At 54.2% G+C, this 21,893-nt stretch overlaps 1 protein-coding gene across 1 annotated transcript in view; it reads left to right on the top strand.

The window, feature by feature from the left end:
* The first annotated feature begins 1,764 nt into the window (after positions 1 to 1,764).
* LOC144698039 (uncharacterized) overlaps positions 1,765 to 21,893 on the top strand; it is a 36,842-nt gene continuing 16,713 nt past the window's right edge. Inside the window, 2 exon segments of the mRNA XM_078569976.1 lie at positions 1,765 to 1,994; positions 14,823 to 15,761. Of these exon segments, the coding sequence (XP_078426102.1) occupies positions 1,765 to 1,994; positions 14,823 to 15,761 (1,169 nt within the window).

The following is a 21,893-nucleotide window of genomic DNA, read 5'->3' as shown; positions in this document are numbered from 1 at the left end:
CACTGTAGTTGCTTGTGAACTCGCTGGTGTCTCAGCAGGGCTGATGACCGAGTGAATCGCTTCCCACACTCGCAGCAGGTAAACGGTCTCTCCCCAGTGTGAACTCGCTGGTGTCTCAACAGATGGGAAGACGTAGTGAATTCTTTCCCACACTCCAAGCAGGTGAATGGTCTCTCCCCAGTGTGAACTCGCTGGTGTTTCAACAGGGTGGATGACTCAGTGAATCTGCTCCCACACTCAGAGCAGGTAAATGGTCTCTCTCCAGTGTGAACTCGCTGATGTTTCAGCAGGTCAGATGACTGAGTGAATCCCTTCCCACACTGCAAGCAGGTGAATGGCCTCTCCCCTGTGTGACTGCGCCGATGAGTTTCCAGGTCAGACGGGTAATTGAATCCCTTCCCACAGTCCCCACATTTCCACAGCTTCTCTCCAGTGTGACTACGCTTATGTTTAGACAGGCCAGATGATTGACAGAAGCTTCGTCCACACACAGAACACGTGTACGGTTTCTCCCCACTGTGAACGGTGCCTTTTACTTCCATGTTCAAAATCCAATGATATTCTGATCCAAATGAATACAATGCATCTGTCCGGTCTTATCTGATGTTTGGTTTGAGTTTCCCGACTGCAAATCCTCCCCTTGTGATACTCTGTGAAATTGATTTAAAACAGAAAAAAGGGAGTGAGAGAGAACCCACAAAAACACAATGGCAGGTTGTGAAATTGAGCTGAATGAATCTGGTAATTTGTGAGGCCGGCACTAGGAAAAAGTGACCATGAAAACTGCTGGATTGTCATAAAAACCAAACTGGTTCACTAATGTCCCTCAGGGAAGGGAACCTGCACTCAGTCTGGGCCTATACAAGACTCTGTGAGAGGAGATAGAGAGAGAGAACATGAGAGAAGGAGAGAGAGCAATGGAGGAATACAAGATGGACTTCATCCAACTGCAACGCAACAAGAATATTGACAGATTCTGCCAAACCCACACTCCTCACCACCAGGAAGGACAAGAGCAGCTGGTACATGGGAAAACCATCATCTCCAAGACACAGACCAGGGAGTTCACACTGGGGAGAGGCCATTCACCTTCTCCGTGTATGAGAAGGGATTTAATTGATAGTCCAACTGCTGAGAAACCAGCGAGTTTACAAGTGACAGCAGGGGTGGGATTCTGCTGTTATTGCTGCTGTTAATCACATCCAGGAATGAACCATGTTCTTTCTGACAGTTTGGGTCTGTTTCTGCTGATGTTAATAATCCTTGTAACAGGGCTGAAGTTTAATATTCTGAAAATCAGTTTGCTTTACTTTGTAACTTCCAATAAAGTATTCCTTTCAGGCTATTTTTGAGATGAAACCAAGCAGCCGACATCTTTATTGGGGGAAATGTGCAGTAGGGCACATGCATGGTCATCCTTGCCCAGGGGGCAGGAAGAGAGATTGCTGTGAATTTCTGACTCTGTCAGATCTTGATGTGATTTTGGTTTGAGTTTCCCGTTTGTCAATCTTCCACTCCTAGGAACTCGTAAGAGAAATTTACAAAATCCATTACTATCAGTTCAGGATGGATATTGAGAAGAGAGAAACATTTCTCTTGGTTTGAGTTTGCTGTGTGTAAATCCTCCCCTTCTAACCCCCTGTAAGAGGAGTTTCCAAAATCCATCCCTGTCAGTCCTGGCTAGAAATGCACAACATTCTCTCCTCCTGATACTTGGACTAGGATGACCGCGCATGCGCCCTGCTGCACATTGCCCCGAGAAAGATGGCGGCCGTTACCCTGGGCCTGACTCCGAGCGGAGATCGGGCCACAGTTTTTGTCGTCGTCCCATTCGGTGCAACCGCGGGACTGGTCGCTTCAGTTCGGAGTTTCGGGCCTTCACTGGATGTTCATGAAGCCTCCCCGCCCATTCTGCCGCCTCCATTCCTCCCCACTCACCGGCTCTATTTACTCCCTCGTGTTCGTCACTTCCCAGCCCCTTCGAACAGCTCCAGGTACAGACCGCACTGCGCATGCTCCGGTCGGAGTCTGCAATGCGCATGTTCCAACCGATTAGCGGTACTGCGCCTGCGCGAGGAGCTCGCAGCGAGGGCACATCCTGACTCCCACTGAATGCTGGGTACGTCCGCCGCCATTGAAAACCTCCTTTGTTAAATAGAAAATTATGTTTTGTGATCCGATGACGAATGGAGCCACAGGGCCAAGATATAAAATTATTATAAAAGCAAAAAACTGCGGATGCTGGAAATCCAAAACAAAAATACCTGGAAAAACTCAGCAGGTCTGACAGCATCTGCGGAGAGGAACACAGTTAACGTTTCGAGTCCGTATGACTCTTCAACAAAACTAAGGAAAAATAGAATAATTAGTTCTGTTGAAGAGTCATACGGACTCGAAACGTTAACTGTGTTCCTCTCCGTGGATGCTGTCACACCTGCTGAGTTTTTCCAGGTATTTTTGTTTTTGATATAAAATTATTAATTAAATTCAATATGGCTCCATCATAATTCTCTCCTGGATGTAATGAACAGCAGAACAAACTCCTACAGTTAGATCTTAACTCACTGGAGCCTCAGCAGGCGGTGTGAACAAATGGCTTTTCTTCCCATGCACAGAACATTTAAACTCTGCACTGCCAGCAATTCAGCCAGTGAATGATCTTTTCATGGTGTGATTTTGCCCATGAGTTTCTAGCTCACACGGGGATCTCAAGCTCTTTTGATCATGAGTTCTACATTCTTAACCGACTACAGTTGGAGAAAATCTGGTCTATAAATCTGAAATAAAAACAGAAAATGCTGGAATTTTCATCAGATCTGATAGTGTCTGTGAAGAGCTAAACATAGGCTATGACTTTACATCACAATTGCACTGCATCAGTGAACAGACTTGAAAAGTTAATACTGTTTCTCAATTCACAGATGCTCCTAGATGTGACATATGTTTCCAGCATTTTATGCTTTATTTGTGGTTAATGAAGTTGCTTATGAAATGGACATTAGATTTATTTGTGACTAACTTATGTTTATTCTCATTCATTCACAAGTGGAAACATCTTCCACTTGTCTACCCTGTCAAACCCTCTCATTATCTTAAAGGCCTCGGTCAGGTCATCCCTTACTCATTTTCCTCAACAAAACATTTTTCAATCTGTTAAATCTCTGTGGATTGACATAACTTTCCAGTTCTGGCAAAATTCCTGTAAATCTTCCTCTCACCTTCCCCAGTGCTTCTCAATCAATCTGATCATATGGAAACAGAGAAAATCTGAGCATCAAAACCACTCTTGCCCCAAATTCCTCTATGTTGGAAGGATCAGTATCTCAGTGGGAGAGAGGACTGTGGTTTCACATCATAAGTCTCCCCCTAGACCCCCTCAGACTCCCCCTGGTCACCCTCAATCTCCCCCTGGACCCCCCTCAGTCTCCCCCTGGGCATCCTCAGTCTACCCCTGGACCCTCTCAGACTCACCCTGGACCCTCTCGGTCTCCCACTGGACCCCCTCAGTCACCCCCTGGACCCCTCAGTCTCCCCTCAGACGCCCTCAGCCTGTCCCCAGACGCCCTCGGTCTCCCCCTGGACACCCTCATTCTCCCCCTGGACACCCTCGGTCTCCCCCTGGACCCCCTCGGTCTCCCCCTGGGCCCCCTCGGTCTCCCCCTGGAACCCCTCAGTCTCCCCCTGGACCCCCTAAGCCTCCCCTCGGACCCCCTCAGTCTGTCCCCACACCACCTCAGCCTCCCCCTGGACACCCCCATTCTCCCCCTGGACACCCTCAGACTCCCCCTGGACAAATCAGTCTCCCCCTGGACACCCTCAGTCTCCCCCCCGGACACCCTCAATCACCCCCTGGACCCCTTCAGTCTCCACCTGGACCCCCTTGGTCTCCCCTCGGACACCCTCATTCTCTACCTCGAAAACCCTCGGACCACCTCAGTCTCCGCCCAGACCCCCTCAGTCACCCCCTGGACCCCATCAGTCTCCCCTGGACCCCCTCAGTCTCCCCCCAGATATCGTCGGTCTCCCCCTGGACACCCTCAGTCTCCCCCTGGACACCCTCAGTCTCCCCCTGGAAACCCTCAGTCTCCCCACGGACACCCGCAGTCTCCCCCTGGACACCCTCAGTCTCCCACTGGACACCCTTGGTCTCCCCCTGGACCCTCTCAGTCTCCCCCCGGAACCGCTCAGTCTAACCCTGGACACCCTCAGTCTCCCCCCAGATATCGTCGGTCTCCCCCTGGACACCCTCAGTCTCCCCCTGGAAACCCTCAGTCTCCCACTGGACACCCTCGGTCTCCCCCTGGACCCTCTCAGTCTCCCCCCGGAACCGCTCAGTCTAACCCTGGACACCCTCGGTCTCCCCTCGGACCCCCTCAGTTTCCCCCTGGACACCCTCGGTCTCCCCTCGGACCCCCTCAGTTTCCCCCTGGACAACATCGGTCTCTCCCCGGACCCACACAGTTTCCCCCTGGACAACCTCGGTCACCCCTCGGACCCCCTCAGTTTCCCCCTGTACAACCATCAGTCTCCCCCTCGACCCCCTCAATCTCCACCCGGACACCCTCGGTCTCCCCCCGGACCACCTCGGTCTCCCCCCGGACCTCCTCGGTCACCCCCTGCACCCACTCGGTCTCCCCCTCGACCCCCTTGGTCTCCCCCAGGACACCCTCAGTCTCCCCCCGGACACACTCGGTCTCCTCCCCGGACACCCTCAGTCTCCCCTGGACACCCTCGTTCTCACGCTGGACCCCCTCGATCTCCCCCTGGACACCCTCAGTCTCCTTCTGGACCCCCTCGGTCTCCCGCTGGACACCCTCAGTCTCCCCGTGCACACCCTCCTTCTCCCCCTCGACCACCGTCAGTCTCCCCCTCAAACACCCTCAGTTTCCCCCTGGACACCCTCAGTCTCCCCCTGGACCCCCTCAGTCACCCCCTGGACCCGCTCAGTATCCCCCTGGACACCCTCAGTCATGCCTTGGACACCCTCATTCACCCCCCGGACCCCCTCGGTCTCCCGCCGGACCCCCTCAGTCTCCCCTTGGACCACCTGGGTCTCCCATCGGACCCCCTGGGTCTCCCCCCGGACCACCTCGGTCTCTCCCTGGACGCCCTCAGTCTCCCCATGGACACCGTCAGTCTCCCCCCGGACAACCGCGGTCTCGCCCTCGAACACCCTCAGTCTCCCCCTCGAAAACCCTCAGTCTCACCCTTTTCACCCTCAGTCGCACCCTCGAAAACCCTCAGTCACCTGCTGGTCCCCCTCAGTCTCCCCCCGGACCCACTCAGTCTCCCCTCGGACCCCCTCAGTCTCCCCCTGGACCCCCTCAGCCTCCCCCCGGACCCGTTCAGTCCCCACCCAAACCCCCTCAGCCTCCCCCTGGATCTCCTCAGTCTCCCCCTGGACCCACTCACTCTCCCCCCGGATCGCCCTCAGTCACCCCCTGGATCCCCTCAGTCTCCCCCTAGACCTCACTCAGTCTCCCCGTGGACACCCTCAGTCTCCCCCTGGAACTTCTCAGTCTCCCCCTGGACATCATCAGTCTCCCCCTGGACCCCCCTCAGTGTCCCCCTGGACCCCCCTCAGTCTCCCCCTGGAACCCCTCAGTCACCCCCTGGAACCCCCTCAGTTTCCCCCTGGACACCTTCGGTCTCTCCCCGGACCCCCTCAGTCTCCCCCTGGACACCCTTGGTCACCCCTCGGACCCACTCAGTCTCCCCCTGGACACCCTTGGTGTTCCCCTGGAGCCCCTCTGTCTCACCCCCTGGACCCTCTCAGTCTCCCCCGGACCCCTTCCTTCTCCCCCTGGACCACCTCGGTCTCCCCCTGGACCCCCTCAGTCTCCCGTAGACACCCTCAGTCTCCCCCGGACCCCCTCAGTCTTCCCTTAGAACCCCAAAGTCTCCCCCTGGTCCACTTCAGTCTCCCCCTGGACCCCTTCCTTCTCCCCCTGGACCCCCTCAGTCTCCCGTAGACACCCTCAGTCTCCCCCGGACCCCCTCAGTCTTCCCTTAGAACCCCAAAGTCTCCCCCTGGTCCACTTCAGTCTCCCCCTGGACCCCTTCCTTCTCCCCCTGGACCACCTCGGTCTCCCCCTGGACACCCTCAGTCTCCCCGGATACCCTCATTCTCCCCCCTGACCCCCTCATTTTCCCCCCGGACCCCCTCGGTCTCCCCCCGGACCCAGTCGGTCTCCCCCTCGAACACCCACAGTCTCCCCTTGGACACCCTCAATCTTCCCCTGGACACCCTCAGTCTCCCCCTGGACACCCTCAGTCTCCCCTTGGACAACCTCAATTTCCCCTCGAACACCCTCAGTCTCCCCCGGACCCCCTCGGTCTCCTCCCAGACCCCCTCGGTGTCCCCCTGGACACCATCAGTCTCCAACTGGACACCCTCAGACTCCCCTGGACATCCTCAGTCTCTCCCTGGACCCCCTCAGTCTCCCCCTGGACACCCTCTCTCACCCCCTGTACACCCTCTGTCTCCTCGGACACCCTCAGTCTCCCCCTGACCCCCTCAGTCTCCCCCACCGGACACCCTCGGTCTCCCACTAGATCCCCTCAGTCCCCCACTGGACCCACTCAGTCTCCCCCACCGGACAACCTCAGTCACCCCCTGGACACCCTCAGTCTCCCCTTGGACAACCTCAATCTCCCCTCGGACACCCTCAGTCTCCCACTGGACACCATCGGACTCACCTCGAACACCCTCAGTCTCCCCCTGGACCCCCTCGGTCTCCTCCCGGACCCCCTCGGACTCCCCCTGGACACCCTCAGTCTCCAACTGGACACCCTCAGGCTCCCCTGGACACCCTTGGTCTCCCCATGGATCCCCTCATTCTCCCCCTGGACACCCTCAATCTCCCCCTGAACATCCTCAGTCTCCCCCTGGACCCCCTCAGTCTCCACCCGGACCCCCGCGGCCTCCCTCTGGACGCCCTCAGACTCCCCCTGGACACCTTCAGTCTCCTCCTGCACCCCCTCAATCTCCCCCTGGACACCCTCGGTTTCCCCCCGGACCCCCTCGAACACCCTCAGTCTCCCCCTGGGCACCCTCTGTCTCATTCCGGACCTCTCAGTCTCCCCCCGGACACCCTCGGTCTCCCCCTGGAACCACTCAGTCTCCCACTGGACCGACTCAGTCTCCCCTCGGACCCCCTCAGTCTCCCCTCGGACCCCCTCAGTCTCCCCCCTGGACCCCCTCGGTCTCCCTTCGTACCCCCTCGGTATCCCCCTGGACACCCTCAGTCTCTCCCTGGACCCCCTCAGTCTCCCCCTGGACACCCTCTCTCACCCCCTGTACACCCTCTGTCTCCTCGGACACCCTCAGTCCCCCACTGGACCCGCTCAGTCTCCCCCACCGGACAACCTCAGTCACCCCCTGGACACCCTCAGTCTCCACCTGGACACCCTCAGTCTCCACCTGGACACCCTCAGTCTCCACCTGGACACCCTCAGTCTCCACCTGGACACCCTCAGTCTCCCCTTGGACAACCTCAATCTCCCCTCGGACACCCTCAGTCTCCCCCTGGACCCCCTAGGTCTCCCCCTGGACACCCACAGTCTCCAACTGGACACCCTCAGGCTCCCCCTGGACACCCTTGGTCTCCCCATGGACCCACTCATTCTCCCCCTGGACACCCTCAGTCTCCAACTGGACACCCTCAGGCTCCCCCTGGACCCCCTCATTCTCCCCCTGGACACCCTCATTCTCCCCCTGGACACCCTCAATCTCCCCCTGAACATCCTCAGTCTCCCCCCGGACCCCCTCGGTCTCCCCCCGGACCCCCTCGATCTCCCCCCGGACCCCTTCAGTCTCCCCCTGGACCCCGTCAGTCTCCTCCTGGAACGACTCAGTCTACCCGCGGACCCCCTCAGTCTCCCCCCGGACCCCCTCGGTCTCCCTCTGGACCCCCTCAATCACCCCCTGGAAAACTTCAGTCTCCCCCCGGACAACCTCCATCTCCCCCTCGAACAGCCTCAGTCTCCCCTCGGACCCCCTCAGTCTCCCCATGGACCTCCATCAGTCTCCCACTGGACATCCTTGGTCTCCCTCCCCCGGACACCCTCAGTCTCCCCCCGGACCCGCTCGGTCTCAACCTGGACCCCCTCAGTCTCCCCCAGACCCCTTCATTCTTCCCCTGGACCACCTCGGTCTCCCCCTGGACACCCTCAGTCTCCCCTGGAAACCCTCATTCTCCCCCTCGAACACCCTTCGCCTCCCCCTGGACCCCTCATTCTCCCTCTTGACCCCCTCATTTTTCCCTCGGACCCCCTCAGTCTTCCCCCGGACCCCCTCAGTCTCGCCCCGGGCCCCATCGGTCTCCCCATGGACACCCTCAGTCTCCCACTGGACACCCTGGACCCCCGCAGTCTCCCCCTGGACACCCTCAGTCTCCCCCTGGACACCCACATTCTCCCCCTCGAACTCCCACAGTCTCCCCCTGGTCCTCCTCAGTCTCCCCCTGGACCCTCTCGGTCTCCCCCCGGTCCCCTCGGTCTCCCCCTGGACCCCGTCATTCTCCCCCTTGACCCCCTCAGTCTCCCCACGGGCCCCATCGGTCTCCCCATGGACCCCCTCATTCTCCCCCTGGACACCCTCAATCTCCCCCTGAACATCCTCAGTCTCCCCCTGGACCCCCTCGGTCTCCACCCGGACCCCCGGGGCCTCCCTCTTGACGCCCTCAGTCTCCCGCTGGACACCTTAAGTCTCCTCCTGCACCCCCTCAATCTCCCCCTGGACACCCTGGGTTTCCCCCCGGACCCCCTCGAATACCCTCAGTCTCCCCCTGGGCACCGTCTGTCTCATTCCGGACCTCTCGGTCTCCCCCCGGACTCCCTCGGTCTCCTACCGGACACCCTCGGTCTCCCCCTTGACCCACTCAGTCTCCCACTGGACCGACTCAGTCTCCCCCCGGACCCCCTCGGTCTCCCCCTGGACCCCCTCAGTCTCCCCCTGGAACCACTCAGTCTACCCCCGGACCTGCTCGGTCTCCCCCCGGACCCCCACAGTCTCCCCCCCGGACACCCTCAGTCTCCTGCCCTGGACACCCTCAGTGTCCCCCTGGACATCCTCTGTCTCATCCTGGACCCCCTCAGTCTCCCCCCGGACTCCCTCAGTCTCCCCCTGGACAGCCTCAGTCTCCCCCTGGATACCCTCGGTCTCCCTCTGGACCACCTCAGGCACCCCATGGAAACCCTCAGTCTCCCCCTGGACACCCTCCGTCTCCCCCTCGAACAGCCTCAGTCTCCCCCCGGACCCCCTCAGTCTCCCCCCGGACCCCCTCAGTCTCCCCCCGGACCCCCTCAGTCACCCCCTCGGACACCCTCAGTCACCCCCCGGACCACCTCGGTCTCCCACTGGACACCCCAAGTCTCCCGCTGGACACGCTCAGACTCCCCCTGGTAACACTCGGTCTCCCCCTGCACACCCTTGGTGTCCCCGCGGACCCCCTCAGTCTCCCCCTGGACCCCCTCAGTCACCTCGTGGACACCCTTAGTCTCCCCCGGACCCCCCTAGGTCTCCCCCCGGAACCCATCAGTCTCCCCTCGGACACCCTGAGTCTCCCACCGGACCACCTCAGTCTCACCCCGGACCCCCTCAGTCTCCCCCTAGACCCCCTCAGTCTCCCCCTGGAACCCCTCATTCTCCCCCCGGACCCCCTCAGTCTCTCCTCGGACACCCTCAGTCTCCCCTCGGACCACTTCAGTCTCCCCGTGTCCACCCTCAGTCTGCCTCCTGGACACCCTCATTATCCCCCTCGAACACCACCAGTCTCCCCCTGGACATTCGATCTCCCCCTGGACACCCTCAATCTCCCCCTGGATCCCCTCAGTCTCCCCCTGGACACCCTCAGTCTCCCCGCGGACCCCTTCAGTCTCCCCCTGGACACCCTCAGTCTCTCCCCGGACCCCCTAGTTTTCCCCCTGGACCCCCTCATTTTCCCCCCGGACCCCCTCAGTCTCTCCCCGGACCCCGTCCTTCCCCCCCTGGCCCCCTCAGTCTCCCCTGGAAAACCTCATTCTCCTCACGGACCCCCTCGGTCTCACCCTGGACCCCCTTAGTCTCCCCCCGGTCCCCGTCCTTCCCCCCCTGGACCCCCTCAGTCTCCCCTGGACACCCTCAGTCTCCCCCGGACAACCTCATTCTCCCCCTCGAACACCCTCAGTCTCCCCCTGGACCCCCTCGGTCTCTCCCTGGAGCCCATCTGTCTCCACCCGTCCTCTTCCATCTCCCTCTGGATCCCCTCAGTCTCCCCCTGGACACCCTGATTCTCCTCATCGAACACCCTCGGTCTCCCCCTGGACACCCTCAGTCTCCCCTGGACACCTTCAGTCTCCCCCTGGACACCCTCATTCTCCTCCTCGAACACCCTCAGTCTCCGCCTGGACGCCCTCAGTCTCCCCTGGACCCCCTCAGTCTCCCCCTGGACCCCCTCGGTCTCCCCCGGACCCCCTCAGTCTCCCCCTGGACCTCCTCAGTCTCCCCCCGGAACCTGTCGGTCTCTACCTGGACCCCATCAGTCTCCCCCCGGAACCACTCCATCTCCCCCTTGGCCCCCTCAATCTCCCCCCGGACCCCTTCCTTCTCCCCCCGGATCCCCTCGGTCTCTCCCTGGACCCCCTCAGTCTCCCCCTGGACACCCTCATTCTCCTACTGGACACCCTCAGTTTCCCCTCGGACACCCTCAGTCCCCCCCTGGACCCCCTCAGTCACCCCCTGGACCCCACCTCAGTCTCCCCCTGGACCCTCCTCAGTCTCCCACTGGACACCCTCAGTCTCCCCTTGAACCCCCTCAGTCTCCCCTTGGACACCGTCAGTCTCCCCAAACACCCCCTCAGTCTCCCCCTGGACCCCTTCAGTCTCCCCTCGGACACCCTCAGTCTCCCCCTGGACACCCTCAGTCTCCCACTGGTTACCCTCAGTCTCCCCCTGGACCCCCTCAGTCTCCCCCTGGACACCCTCAGTCTCCCCTTGAACCCCCTCAGTCTCCCCCTGGACACCCTCAGTCTCCCCAAGCACCCCCTCTGTCTCTCCCTGGAACCCCTCAGTCGCCCCTCGGACACCCTGAGTCTCCACCTGGACCCCCTCGGTCACCCCACTGGACCCCCTCGGTCTCCCCCTGGACCCCCTCAGTCTCCCCCTGGACACCCTCAGTCTCCCACTGGACACCCTCAGTCTCCCCCTGGACCACCTTGGTCTCCCCCTGGACACCCTCAGTCTCCCCAAGGACCCCCTCAGTCTCCCCCTGCACCCCTTCAGTCTCCCCTCGGACACCCTCAGTCTCCCCGTGGACCCCCTCAGTCTCCCCCCGGACCCCCTCAGTCTCTCCCTGGAACCCCTCAGTCGCCCCTCGGACACCCTCAGTCTCCACCTGGACCCCCTCGGTCACCCCACTGGACACCCTCAGTCTCCCCCTGGACGCCCTCAGTCTCCCCCTGGACCCCCTCAGACTCCCCCTGGACACCCTCAGTCTCCCCCTGGAGCACTTCGGTCTCCCCCTGGACCCCTTCAGTCTCCCCTCGGACCCCCTCAGTCTCCCCATGGACCCCCTCAGTCTCCCCCGGGACACCCTCAGTCTCCCCCCGGACACCCTCAGTCTCCCCGTGGACCCCCCTCAGTCTCCCCCGGGACCCCCTAAGTCTCCTCCCGGACCCCCTCCGTCTCTCCCTGGAACCCCTCAGTCGCCCCTCGGACCCCCTCAGTCTCCCCCCGGACCCCCTCGGTCTACCCCCGGACCCCCTCGATCTCCCCCCCCGGATCCCCTCGGTCTCCCCCCAGAAACCCTAAGTCTCCCCCCCGATCCCCTCGGTCTCCCCCCGGACCCCCTCGGTCTCACCCCGGACCCCCTCGGTCTCACCCCGGACACCCTCGGTCTCACCACGGACCCCCTCGGTCTCCTCCCGGACCCCCTCAGTCTCCCCCCGAACCACCTCAGTCTCCCCCTGGTCCCCCTCAGTCTCCCCCTGGACACCCTCAGTCTCCCCTAGACACCCTCAATCTCCCCCTGGACCCCCTCCGTCTCCCCCTGGACCCCCTCCGTCTCCCCCTGGACCCCCTCAGTCTCTCCTCGGACCCCCTCAGTCTCCCCCTGGAGACCCTCAGTCTCCCCCTCGAACACCCTCAGTCTCACCCTTGTCCCCCTCAGTCTACCCCCGGACCCCATCGGTCTCTCCCTGGACCCCATCGGTCTCTCCCTGGACCCCATCAGACGCCCCCCGGACACCCTCCATCTCCCCCTGGACCCCCTCAGTCTCCCCCCGGACCCCTTCCTTCTCCCCCTGGACCACCTCGGTCTCAACCAGGACCCCCTCTGTCTCCCCTGGACACCCTGTGATTTTGGGAGTTTTTCAAAGTTTCAGTTTCAGAGTTGAGTATTTTTCATCATTCATCTACAATTTAGAGCTTTTAGTTTTATTCTCATCTCTGTGAGAAGTTCCATGTCTCTGGGGCTGGTGTGGCTCCTTTACTGTGGATCTGATTCCAGGTCCATCCATTGCTCTGTTTCACCTCTGCCCTCCCTGATCACCTCTCTGCCTTTGTCTAACTTCCTCTGCTCCTAATATTGGGTGTATTTTAGCTCTATTTTGGATTTTACTGTTACTTCTGCTGATTGTGTCTAAATAAGTCCACCACTGCCCATCCCCCGACCATGTGCTGCTCTCTTACCAGCTTTATCTTCCCACAGTATCTTTCATAGTCAGGAATTGTTTTTCCTGCGCTATCGTCCATTCCTTTTCCAGTTCTGAGCTTTTATTGACCGTCAAATTCTGCACCATTTTTATTCCCCTTGATTCATCCTGCACCCCCTGAAATGTTTACTCTGTTTCTCCCCCCAGAGACAGATGCCTGATCTGCTGAGTATTTCCAGCATTTGCTCTTTTTATTTCAGATTTCCAGCAGCTGCAGTATTTTGCTATTATTTTATTGCAGGCGTTGCTCACAGAACCGAGTCTAGAAACACAGACGGACCAATTAAGAGCCGGTTTGTATCAGGGTGGCTGTTGGTTACAGAAGTTGGTCTCTGGCCTCCAGTGTAGGTCCTTTCTCAACCAGTCACTGAATCACTGAATGATTACAATACAGACGGAGGCCATTCAGCACATTGTGCCCATGCTGGCTATCTGCAAGAGCAAATCAGTTAGTCCCTCCCCTGTCCTTTCTCTAGCAAGACCAGCAAATATTGCCATTCCCCAGTTGCCTGTGGAGAAGATGATATTTGACCTTCTTGAACCGCTGCAGTCCGTGTGATGAAGCTGCTCCCACAATGCTGCTCGGTAAGGAGTTACAGGTTATTCACCCAGTAATGATGAAGGGGCAGTGATATATGTCCAAATCAACAACAACACTTTGCATTTAGATTGCACATTTTGTGTAATAGGAAGCTCCAAAGTGATTGATAGGAATGTTATAAAGAAACATTCGACACTGAGCCACATAACAAGACATGACCGCAGGTGAGCGAATGTTTCATCAAAAGGTTTTAAGGAGTATCCTAAAGGAGGAGAAAAGTATTGAGAGGTTTAGAGGGAAATTCCAGAGCTCATGGCTTTGGCAGCTGAAGGCGCGGGCACTGAAGGTGGGACAATTAAAATCAGGAATGCCCAGGAGGCTGGAATAGAGGAGCGCAGATATCTCGGAGGGTGTGAGACTGGAGGAGATTCCATAGATAGGGATTTGAAAATATGGAAGAGGAATTTAACATTTTGGTGTTTCTTAACCCTGAGTCTTTGGTGGTCAGTGAGCACAGGGGTGATGGGTGAACAAGGCTTGGTGCAACATGTAGCAGAGTTTTGGATGACCTCAAGATTACAGGGAGGTTGAATGTGGGAGGCCGGCCAGGAATGCATTAGGATAGTTAAGTCTAGAGGGAACAAAGGAATGGATGAGAGTTTCAGCAGCAGATGAGCTGAGACTGAGGTGGAGTCGGGCGATGTTACTGAGGTGGAAATAGGTGGTCTTGGTGATGATGTGGATATGTGGTTGGAAGCTCATGTCAGGGTCAAATGTGACACAGATTTTTCAACAGACTGGCTCGGCCTCAGACAGTTGCAGGGAGCCAGTGGATCTAGAGTGGAGTTTGTAGCGGAGACGGAAGATAATGGCTTCACTCTTCCCAGTGTTTAAATGCAGGAAATGTTGGTCATCCAGTACTGAATGTCAGACAAGTCAACTTGGAGGTGATGATGTTCACATACACCTGCTACCCTGGTCCATGTAGGTGGTGGAGGTTGAGGCTTTGGGAGATTCTATGAAAGGTCTGGTCGAGTTGTAGAAATGTAAATCCCCTCTGCTTCACCTATTCCAAAAAAGTGTCATACGGGTTCGAAACGTTAACTCTGTTTTTCTCTCAACAGATGCTGCCAGACCTGCAGAGATTTTCCAACACTTTTTGTTTTTATCCCTCTCCTTTTCATGCTGTCTCACGCATCTCTGTCTCTCTCTCTCTCCTCTCCCTCCCACCCCCAATGCCAACCCCTGTCTGTCTCTCTCTCCTCTCCCTCCCACCCCCAACGCCAACCCCTGTCTGTCTCTCTCTCCTCCTGTGGAGGGCACAGTCATCTACAGGCCCAAACTGGGTTGCAGGTTTCCTTCCCTGAGGGACATTAGTGAACCAGTTGGTTTTTTATGACAATCCAGCAGTTTTCATGGTCACTTTTTCCTAGTGCCGGCCCCACAAATTCCCAGATTCATTCAGCTCAATTTCACAACCTGCCTTTGTGTTTTTGTGGGTTCTCTCTCACTCCATTTTTACTGTTTTAAATCAATTTCACAGGGTATTAGAAGGTGAGGACTTGCAGTCAGGAAACTGAAACCAAACATCACATCAGGATCTGACGGAGTCGGCTAATTTATCGTAACCTGAATATCATTGGATTTTAAACATGGAAGGAAAAAGCACCGTTCACAGTGGGGAGAAACTGTACACGTGTTCTGTGTGTGGACGAGGCTTCAGCGAATCATCTGGCCTGTCGAGACACAAGCGCAGTCACAACCCGGAGAAACCTTGGAAATGTGAGGACTGTGGGAAGGGATTCAAATCCCCATCAGAGCTGGAAACTCATCGACGCACTCACACTGGGGAAAGACCATTCACTTGCCCCATGTGCAGGAAGGGATTCACTCAGTTATCTACCCTGTTGACACACAAGCGAGTTCACACTGGGGACAGACCATTCACCTGCTCAAAGTGTGGGAAGGGATTCATTAGTTCAGCGAACCTAATGACACATCAGAGAGTTCACATTGACGAGAGATCTTTTAAATGCCCAGACTGTGGGAAGTGCTATAAAAGTTCACAGGAACTGATGTCGCATCAACATGTTCACACTGATGAGAGACCGTTCAGGTGCTCTCACTGTGGGGCTGGGTTCAGGCAATCTTATCAACTCACTATACACAAGCACACTCACACTGGAGAGAGACCATTCACCTGCTCCGAGTGTGGGAAGGGATTCACTCAGTCATCCACACTGCTGAGACACCAGCGAATTGACACTAGGGTGAGGCCATTCACCTGCTCTGAGTGTGGGAAGAGATTCACTCAGTTATCCACACGACAGAGACACCAGCAAGTTCACACTGGGGAGAGATCATTCACCTGCTCCATCTGTGGGAACAAATTCAGTCTGTCAGCCACACTGCGCAGACACCAACGAGTTCACACTGGGGAGAGACCATTCACCTGTTCCAAGTGTGGGAAGGGATTCACTCAGTCATCCACACTGCACAGACACCAGCGAGTTCACCTGCTTCGAGTGTGGGAAGGGATTCACTCAGTCACCCAACCTGCTGATGCACCAGCGAATTCATGAGTAACGACAGTAAGTGGATTTTGCTGTTAATCACATCCAGGACTGAACCATGTCCGTTACTGTATGTTTCTGCTGATGTTAATAAACTCCAGATAGATATAAGGGTTAATGTTGTGGATAAAATTCAAATAAAACAGCTTTGTATTAAACACAAAGTGCTGAGTCTATTAATACAGCATTTCCCAAACCTTTCCCAGTGAGGCCTCATTTTAATGACTCAGACTTGGTGTGACCTTAGAGTGAAAATCTGGGGGTTACAGGAGATGTTGAGTGGGGCGGGGGGAAGGAGGCTTCAGACAGACAGTTTGGACAATCATTATTGTGCAGACAGCACTTCAAGCAGCTAAATACTTGCTCTAAGCTCAATGGAAATTTAATATAATGTAAAGTCTACATTGTAAATTAGACTCATGTATAATTAACTCTTAATTCTCTTTACAACTCTCTATAATTCTTCACTAAATAAAATCTTGAAATTCCATTTCTGCGTGTACAGGATATTTCATATAAATGACTGCCTTTGTCTGTGACATCTTTTGATTATCTGCTCCTATCACTGCTTGCTTGTCCCTACAACCACCGCCCCCCACCAACTTCTCTCCCCCCACACCACCCCCCCAACTTTAAACCAGCTCATATTTCACCTCTCTCCTAACTATACTTCAGTTCTGTTGAAGGGTCATGAGGACTCGAAACGTCAACTCTTTTCTTCTCCGCCGATGCTGCCAGACCCGCTGAGTTTTTCCAGGTAATTCTGTTTTTGTTTTGGATTTCCAGCATCCGCAGTAGTTTTTTGATTTTACCTCAATGTCGTTTAGCCATGTTACAGGGGTTCAGATACACAAATCTTTACAGTTGAAGGACGAGATAAAAATGCTGTTTAGACCTGTTACCCCACTTTCCTTCATAAAATTAATTTGGAAAAATATTGGTTAGGCTGCAAATAGAATATTGAGTCAAATCCTGGGCATCTTATAGCAGGAATGGCGTCAAGGTCATTGAGAGGGTGCAGAAGAGATTTGCAGAGGTGATACCACGGATGAGAGGCTACAGCACAAAAGGAGGCCATTTGGCCCATTGAGCCTTTGCCAGCTCTTTGGATGAGCTATCTGAATAGTCCACTCCCCTGCTGTTTCCCCATGGTCCTGTCAATGTTTTCCTTCAAGCATTTCTCCAATTCCCTTTGGAAGTTACTGTTGAACCTGCATCCCAACAAAGCTTCAGACAGTGTATTCCAGATGATATCAACTGACTATGGAATGTAATGTTTTCTCATGGTGACCTGTCTGCTGTGAATCTCCTGTTTGTGTTCCTAACTTAGTTCTGACTTTTCTTTCCCATGAGGAGAGACTGGAGAAACTGGGGGTCTTTTCATTCGAACAAAGCAGGATGAGAGCAGATGTGAGAAAGGGGTTCAAAACTGGAATAAGGACATGGTCCAAAATATTACAGATACTCCTTGTCTTTCAGGATCTGTGTCTGGGGGAGAAGCTGGTGGGTTTAAGTCATCATCATTGAGGTGAACAACTACTGTCAGAATCAAACACGTTCACCCATCAGCCTGTCCCCCGGATACAGATACTGAGGGACAGGGAGTGTCCGGGACAATAACATTTCTCACTAAGTCAGGTAGAAATTGATCCTGTATCTCACCCCATTAATCCTGAGCTCCACACGGCTCGAATCCTCCTCCTGTTTCTCTTCCTGTAACAGCACTGAGCTAAAGCCAGCCCATAATGAGCAGGGCTCAGGGAGAATGGTTACTAGGCACTGCAGTGATGTCATAAAGCAGCGTCATTCAGCCCAGCTGGTCCTCTCCCTGTCCCTTTAAAGGTGGAAAACTGTCTCCAAACACATCCCACCCTGTTCACACTGAGAATCCCAGGGTGGAGAACTGGGACATCCTGTCTCCAAACACATCCCACCCTGTTCATACTGACAATCCCAGGGTGGAGAACTGGGACATCCTGTCTCCAAACACATCCCACCCTGTTCACACTGACAATCCTAGGACTTGGGAGGTGACAGCATATTCCAACAGTGTAGAAAGGAGAGGTAGATTGGAGATGGGGCAGTTGTTTGCAAGAATGGTGGGATCAAAGGTTTATTTTTGAGGAGGGGGTGATGATGGCAGATTTGAGGCAAAGAACAGCACCTGAAGAGAGAGAACTGGTAACCATGTCTCCAAACATGGGGAAGTTGGGTGACCAGCAGTTTAGTGGGAATAGGGTCGATGGAACAGGAGGTGGGTCTCGTGGACAAGATGAGCATTGGGAGGGCATCAGGGGGATGGAAGAGAAACTAAAGATGTGGGTTCAGGGCTCAGACACGGGGGATCTTTAGAGACAGTTTGTCCCAGTGAGGTAGTGGAAGGGAGGGAAGCAGCAGAGGCAGCTGATCGGATTGTCTCAATCTTAGTGACAAAGAAGCTCCATGAGCTCCTCACACTTGTTGTTGGAGGTGAGGATTGAGGAGACAGGGGAGAGGGAGAGCCCTTCAAATGGAACTAACAGAGATGTTTAAAAGATTCAACACACACTGTGCTGAACAAAAAGCTGATTTATTTAACATCATCCAGAATATTAGGAGTCGATGAACATCAGCAGAAACAGACCCAGAAGAACATGGTTCAGTCTGGATGTGATTAACAACAAAACCCAATCACTACAGTTACTTGTGAGGTGTCAGCTGTGGCTCAGTTCATAGCACCCTCGCCTTTGAATCAGAGGGTTGTGGGTTCATGTCCCACTCCCTGAAACCAAGAACTGTGATTGTACTCGAAAGAGTTGCAATCTGTGACTGTTGATAACTCGAAAGAGTTTCATTGTATCACAACAAAAAATACTTGTGAACTCGCTGGTGTCTCAGCAGGTGGGATGAGGTAGTGAATCCCTTGCCACACTCAGAGCAGGTGAACGGCCTCTCCCCAGTATGATGTTTTGAACCCAGTCCCACAGTGAGAGCACCTGAATGGTCTCTCATCAGTGTGAACACGTTGATGGTGCATCAGGTTCCCAGAACTTTTATAGCATTTCCTGCAGTCTGGGCATTTGAAAAATCTCTCCTCAGTGTGAACTTGCTGGTGCGCCAGCAGATGGGATGACTGAGTGAACCCCTTCCCACACCGGGAGCAAGTGAACGGCCTCTCCCCAGTGTGAATCCTCAGGTGTACAGTGAGACCGGATAATGTATTGAACCCAGTCCCACACTGAGAGCACCTGAACGGTCTCTCATCAGTGTGAACTCGCTGATGATCATTGAGTTGAGAGGATCGCCTGGACCCAGTCCCACAGTGAGAGCACCTGAACGGTCTCTCGTCAGTGTGAACACGTTGATGGAACATGAGTTCCCCCGAACTTTTATAGCACTTCCCACAGTCTGGGCATTTAAAAGGTCTTTCATTGGTGTGAACTCGCTGGTGTTTCTGCAGGTGGGATGACTGAGTGAATCCATTACCACATGAGGAGCAGGTGAACGGTCTCTCCCCAGTGTGACTGCGCTGATGCTTTTCCAGGTCAGATGGGTGTTTGAATCCCTTCCCACAGTCCCCACATTTCCATGGTTTCTCCCCATTGTGACTGCATTTATGTTTTGACAGGTCAGATGATCGGCTGAAGCCTCGTCCACACACAGAACACGTGTACGGTTTCTCCCCACTGTGAACGGTGCTTTCTCCTTCCATGTTCAAAATCCGATGATATTCAAGTTAAGATGAATTAGGCGACTCCATCAGATCCTGATGTGATGTTTGGTTTCAGTTTCACAACTGCAAATCCTCCCCTCCTAATCCCCTGTGAATTTGATTTAAAACAGAAAAAAGGGAGTGAGAAAGAACCCACAAAAACACAAAGGCAGGTTGTGAAATTGAGCTGAATGAATCTGGGAATTTGTGGGATCGGCACGAGGAAAAAGTGACCATGAAAACTGCTGGATTGTCATAAACACCCAACTGGGTCACTAATGTCCTTCAGGGAAGGGAACCTGCCACCCGGTCTGGGCCTACATGAGACTCTAGCCTCTCGGAGAGAAATTAGAGACAAAAAGAGAGAGAGAGAGAGAGAGAGGGAGGGAGAGAGGTGGCAGAGTCGCTCAGTAAAGCAAATGGATTTTATCACCTACAACTCAACCAGAACTTTGACAGAATCTTCCGAACCCTCAACCTCTTCACTCCAGAAGGACCAGGGTAACAGGTGTATGTGAGCAACATCACCTCCAAGTTCCCTTTCAAGTCACACACCATCCTGACTTGTCTGACATCCAGTACTGGATGAACAGAAATTTCCTCCAGTTAAATATTGGGAAGACTGAAGCCATTGTCTTCAGTTCCCGCTACAAACTCCACTCCCTATCCACCGACTCCATCCTTCTCCCTGACAACTGTCTGAGGCTGAACCAGACTGTTCACAAACATGGTGAAATATTTCACCCCAAGGGGAGCTTCCAACCACATATCCACATCATCACCAAGACCGCCTATTTCCACCTCAGTAACATCGCCCGACTCCATCCCAGTCTCAGCTCATCTGCTGCTGAAACTCTCATCCATTCCTATGTTACCTCTTGACTTAACTATCCTAACGCACTCCCGGCTGGCCTCCCACATTCAATCTCCCTGTAATCTTGAGGTCATCCAAAACTCTGCTGCCCATGTGCTTACTCACACCAAGTCTTGTTCACCCATCACCCATGTGCTCACTGATCTACAAAGGCCCTGGGATAAGGAGAACCTAAATTTTAAAATTCTCATCCTTGTTTTCAAGTCTCTCCATGGTCTTTCCCTCCCTACCTCTCTAATCTCCTCCAGCCTCACAGCCCTATGAGATGTCTGCGCTCCTCGAATTCCGACCTCCTGAGCATTCCCAATTTTAATTCCTCCACCTTTGGTGGCCACGCCTTCAGCTGCTAAGACCATGAACTCTGGAATTTCCTCCATAAACCTCTCCACCTCACTTTCCTCCTTTAAAATAATCCTTAAAATTTACCTTTTCAACTACACATTTGTTAATCTGCCCTGATATCTCTTCATGTGGTTGGTTCTCAAATGTTTCTTGAAACACTCCTGTGAAACACCTTGGAACATTCTGTTACACAAAAGGTGCGATACAAATACTAATAAGACTAGTATCTTAAACCTAAATAAGGGCAACTATGTGAGGATGAAAGCTCAGCTCGCTGAAGTGAACTGGGAAACTAGGCTAGAGAATAGATCAATAGAGAAGCAGTGGCAGACATTTAAGGGGATACTTCAGAGTATTCAGAATAAGTACATTGCTACAAAAAGAACAATTCTAAGGGGAGGACCCAACATCCGTGGATAAGTTAAGGGAAGCATCAAACTTAAGGAAAAAGCATACCACAAAGATGAGTGGCAGGACAGATGATTGGACAGAATATAAAGAACAACAGAGAATGACTAAAAGGTTTCTCAGGAGAAAGAGATTAGAGTATGAAATTTAAAAATGGATAGCAAGAGTTTCTTCAGGTACTTAAAAAGGATAAGAGTGAGTTAAGTGAGTGTTGGTCCTCCAGAGAGTGTTAATGGGGAGCTAATAGTAGATAAGGAAATGGTGGAAGAGATGAACAAATATTTAGTTTCTGTGTTCAATATAGAGGATACAAAAAACACTCCAGTAATAGCTGCAAATCAGGAGGTGAATAGGAGAAAGGAACTTGGTGAAATTGAAATCACTGGGGAAATGGTATTGAGCAAATTGATGGAGCTGCAGGCTGGCAAGTCTCCGGGTCCTGATGGGCTACATCCTAGAGTCTTAAAAGAGGTGGCTGATGAGGTAGTTGGTGTTAATTTTCCAAAATTTGCTAGATTCTGGAAAGATTCTATCAGATTGTAAAGTAGCAAATATAACCCCTCTATTCAAGAACAGAGGGATGCAGAAAACAGGAAAGTATAGGCCAGTTAGCTTGACTTCTGTTGTGGAGAATTATTAGTATTGATCATTAAAGAGGTTATAGCTGAGCATGTAGAAGAGCTCAAGGCAATCAGGAAGAGTCACCATGGTTTTGTGAAAGGAAAGTCATGTTTAACCAAATTATTGGAGTTTTTTTTGAAGGAATAACAT

This window comes from Cetorhinus maximus, chromosome 23 (genome assembly GCF_964194155.1).
Source record: "Cetorhinus maximus chromosome 23, sCetMax3.hap1.1, whole genome shotgun sequence".
Classification (NCBI taxonomy): Eukaryota; Metazoa; Chordata; class Chondrichthyes; order Lamniformes; family Cetorhinidae; genus Cetorhinus; species Cetorhinus maximus.
The sequence above is the reverse complement of the archived record's forward strand: the minus strand, read 5'-3'. Positions and strand labels throughout refer to the sequence as shown.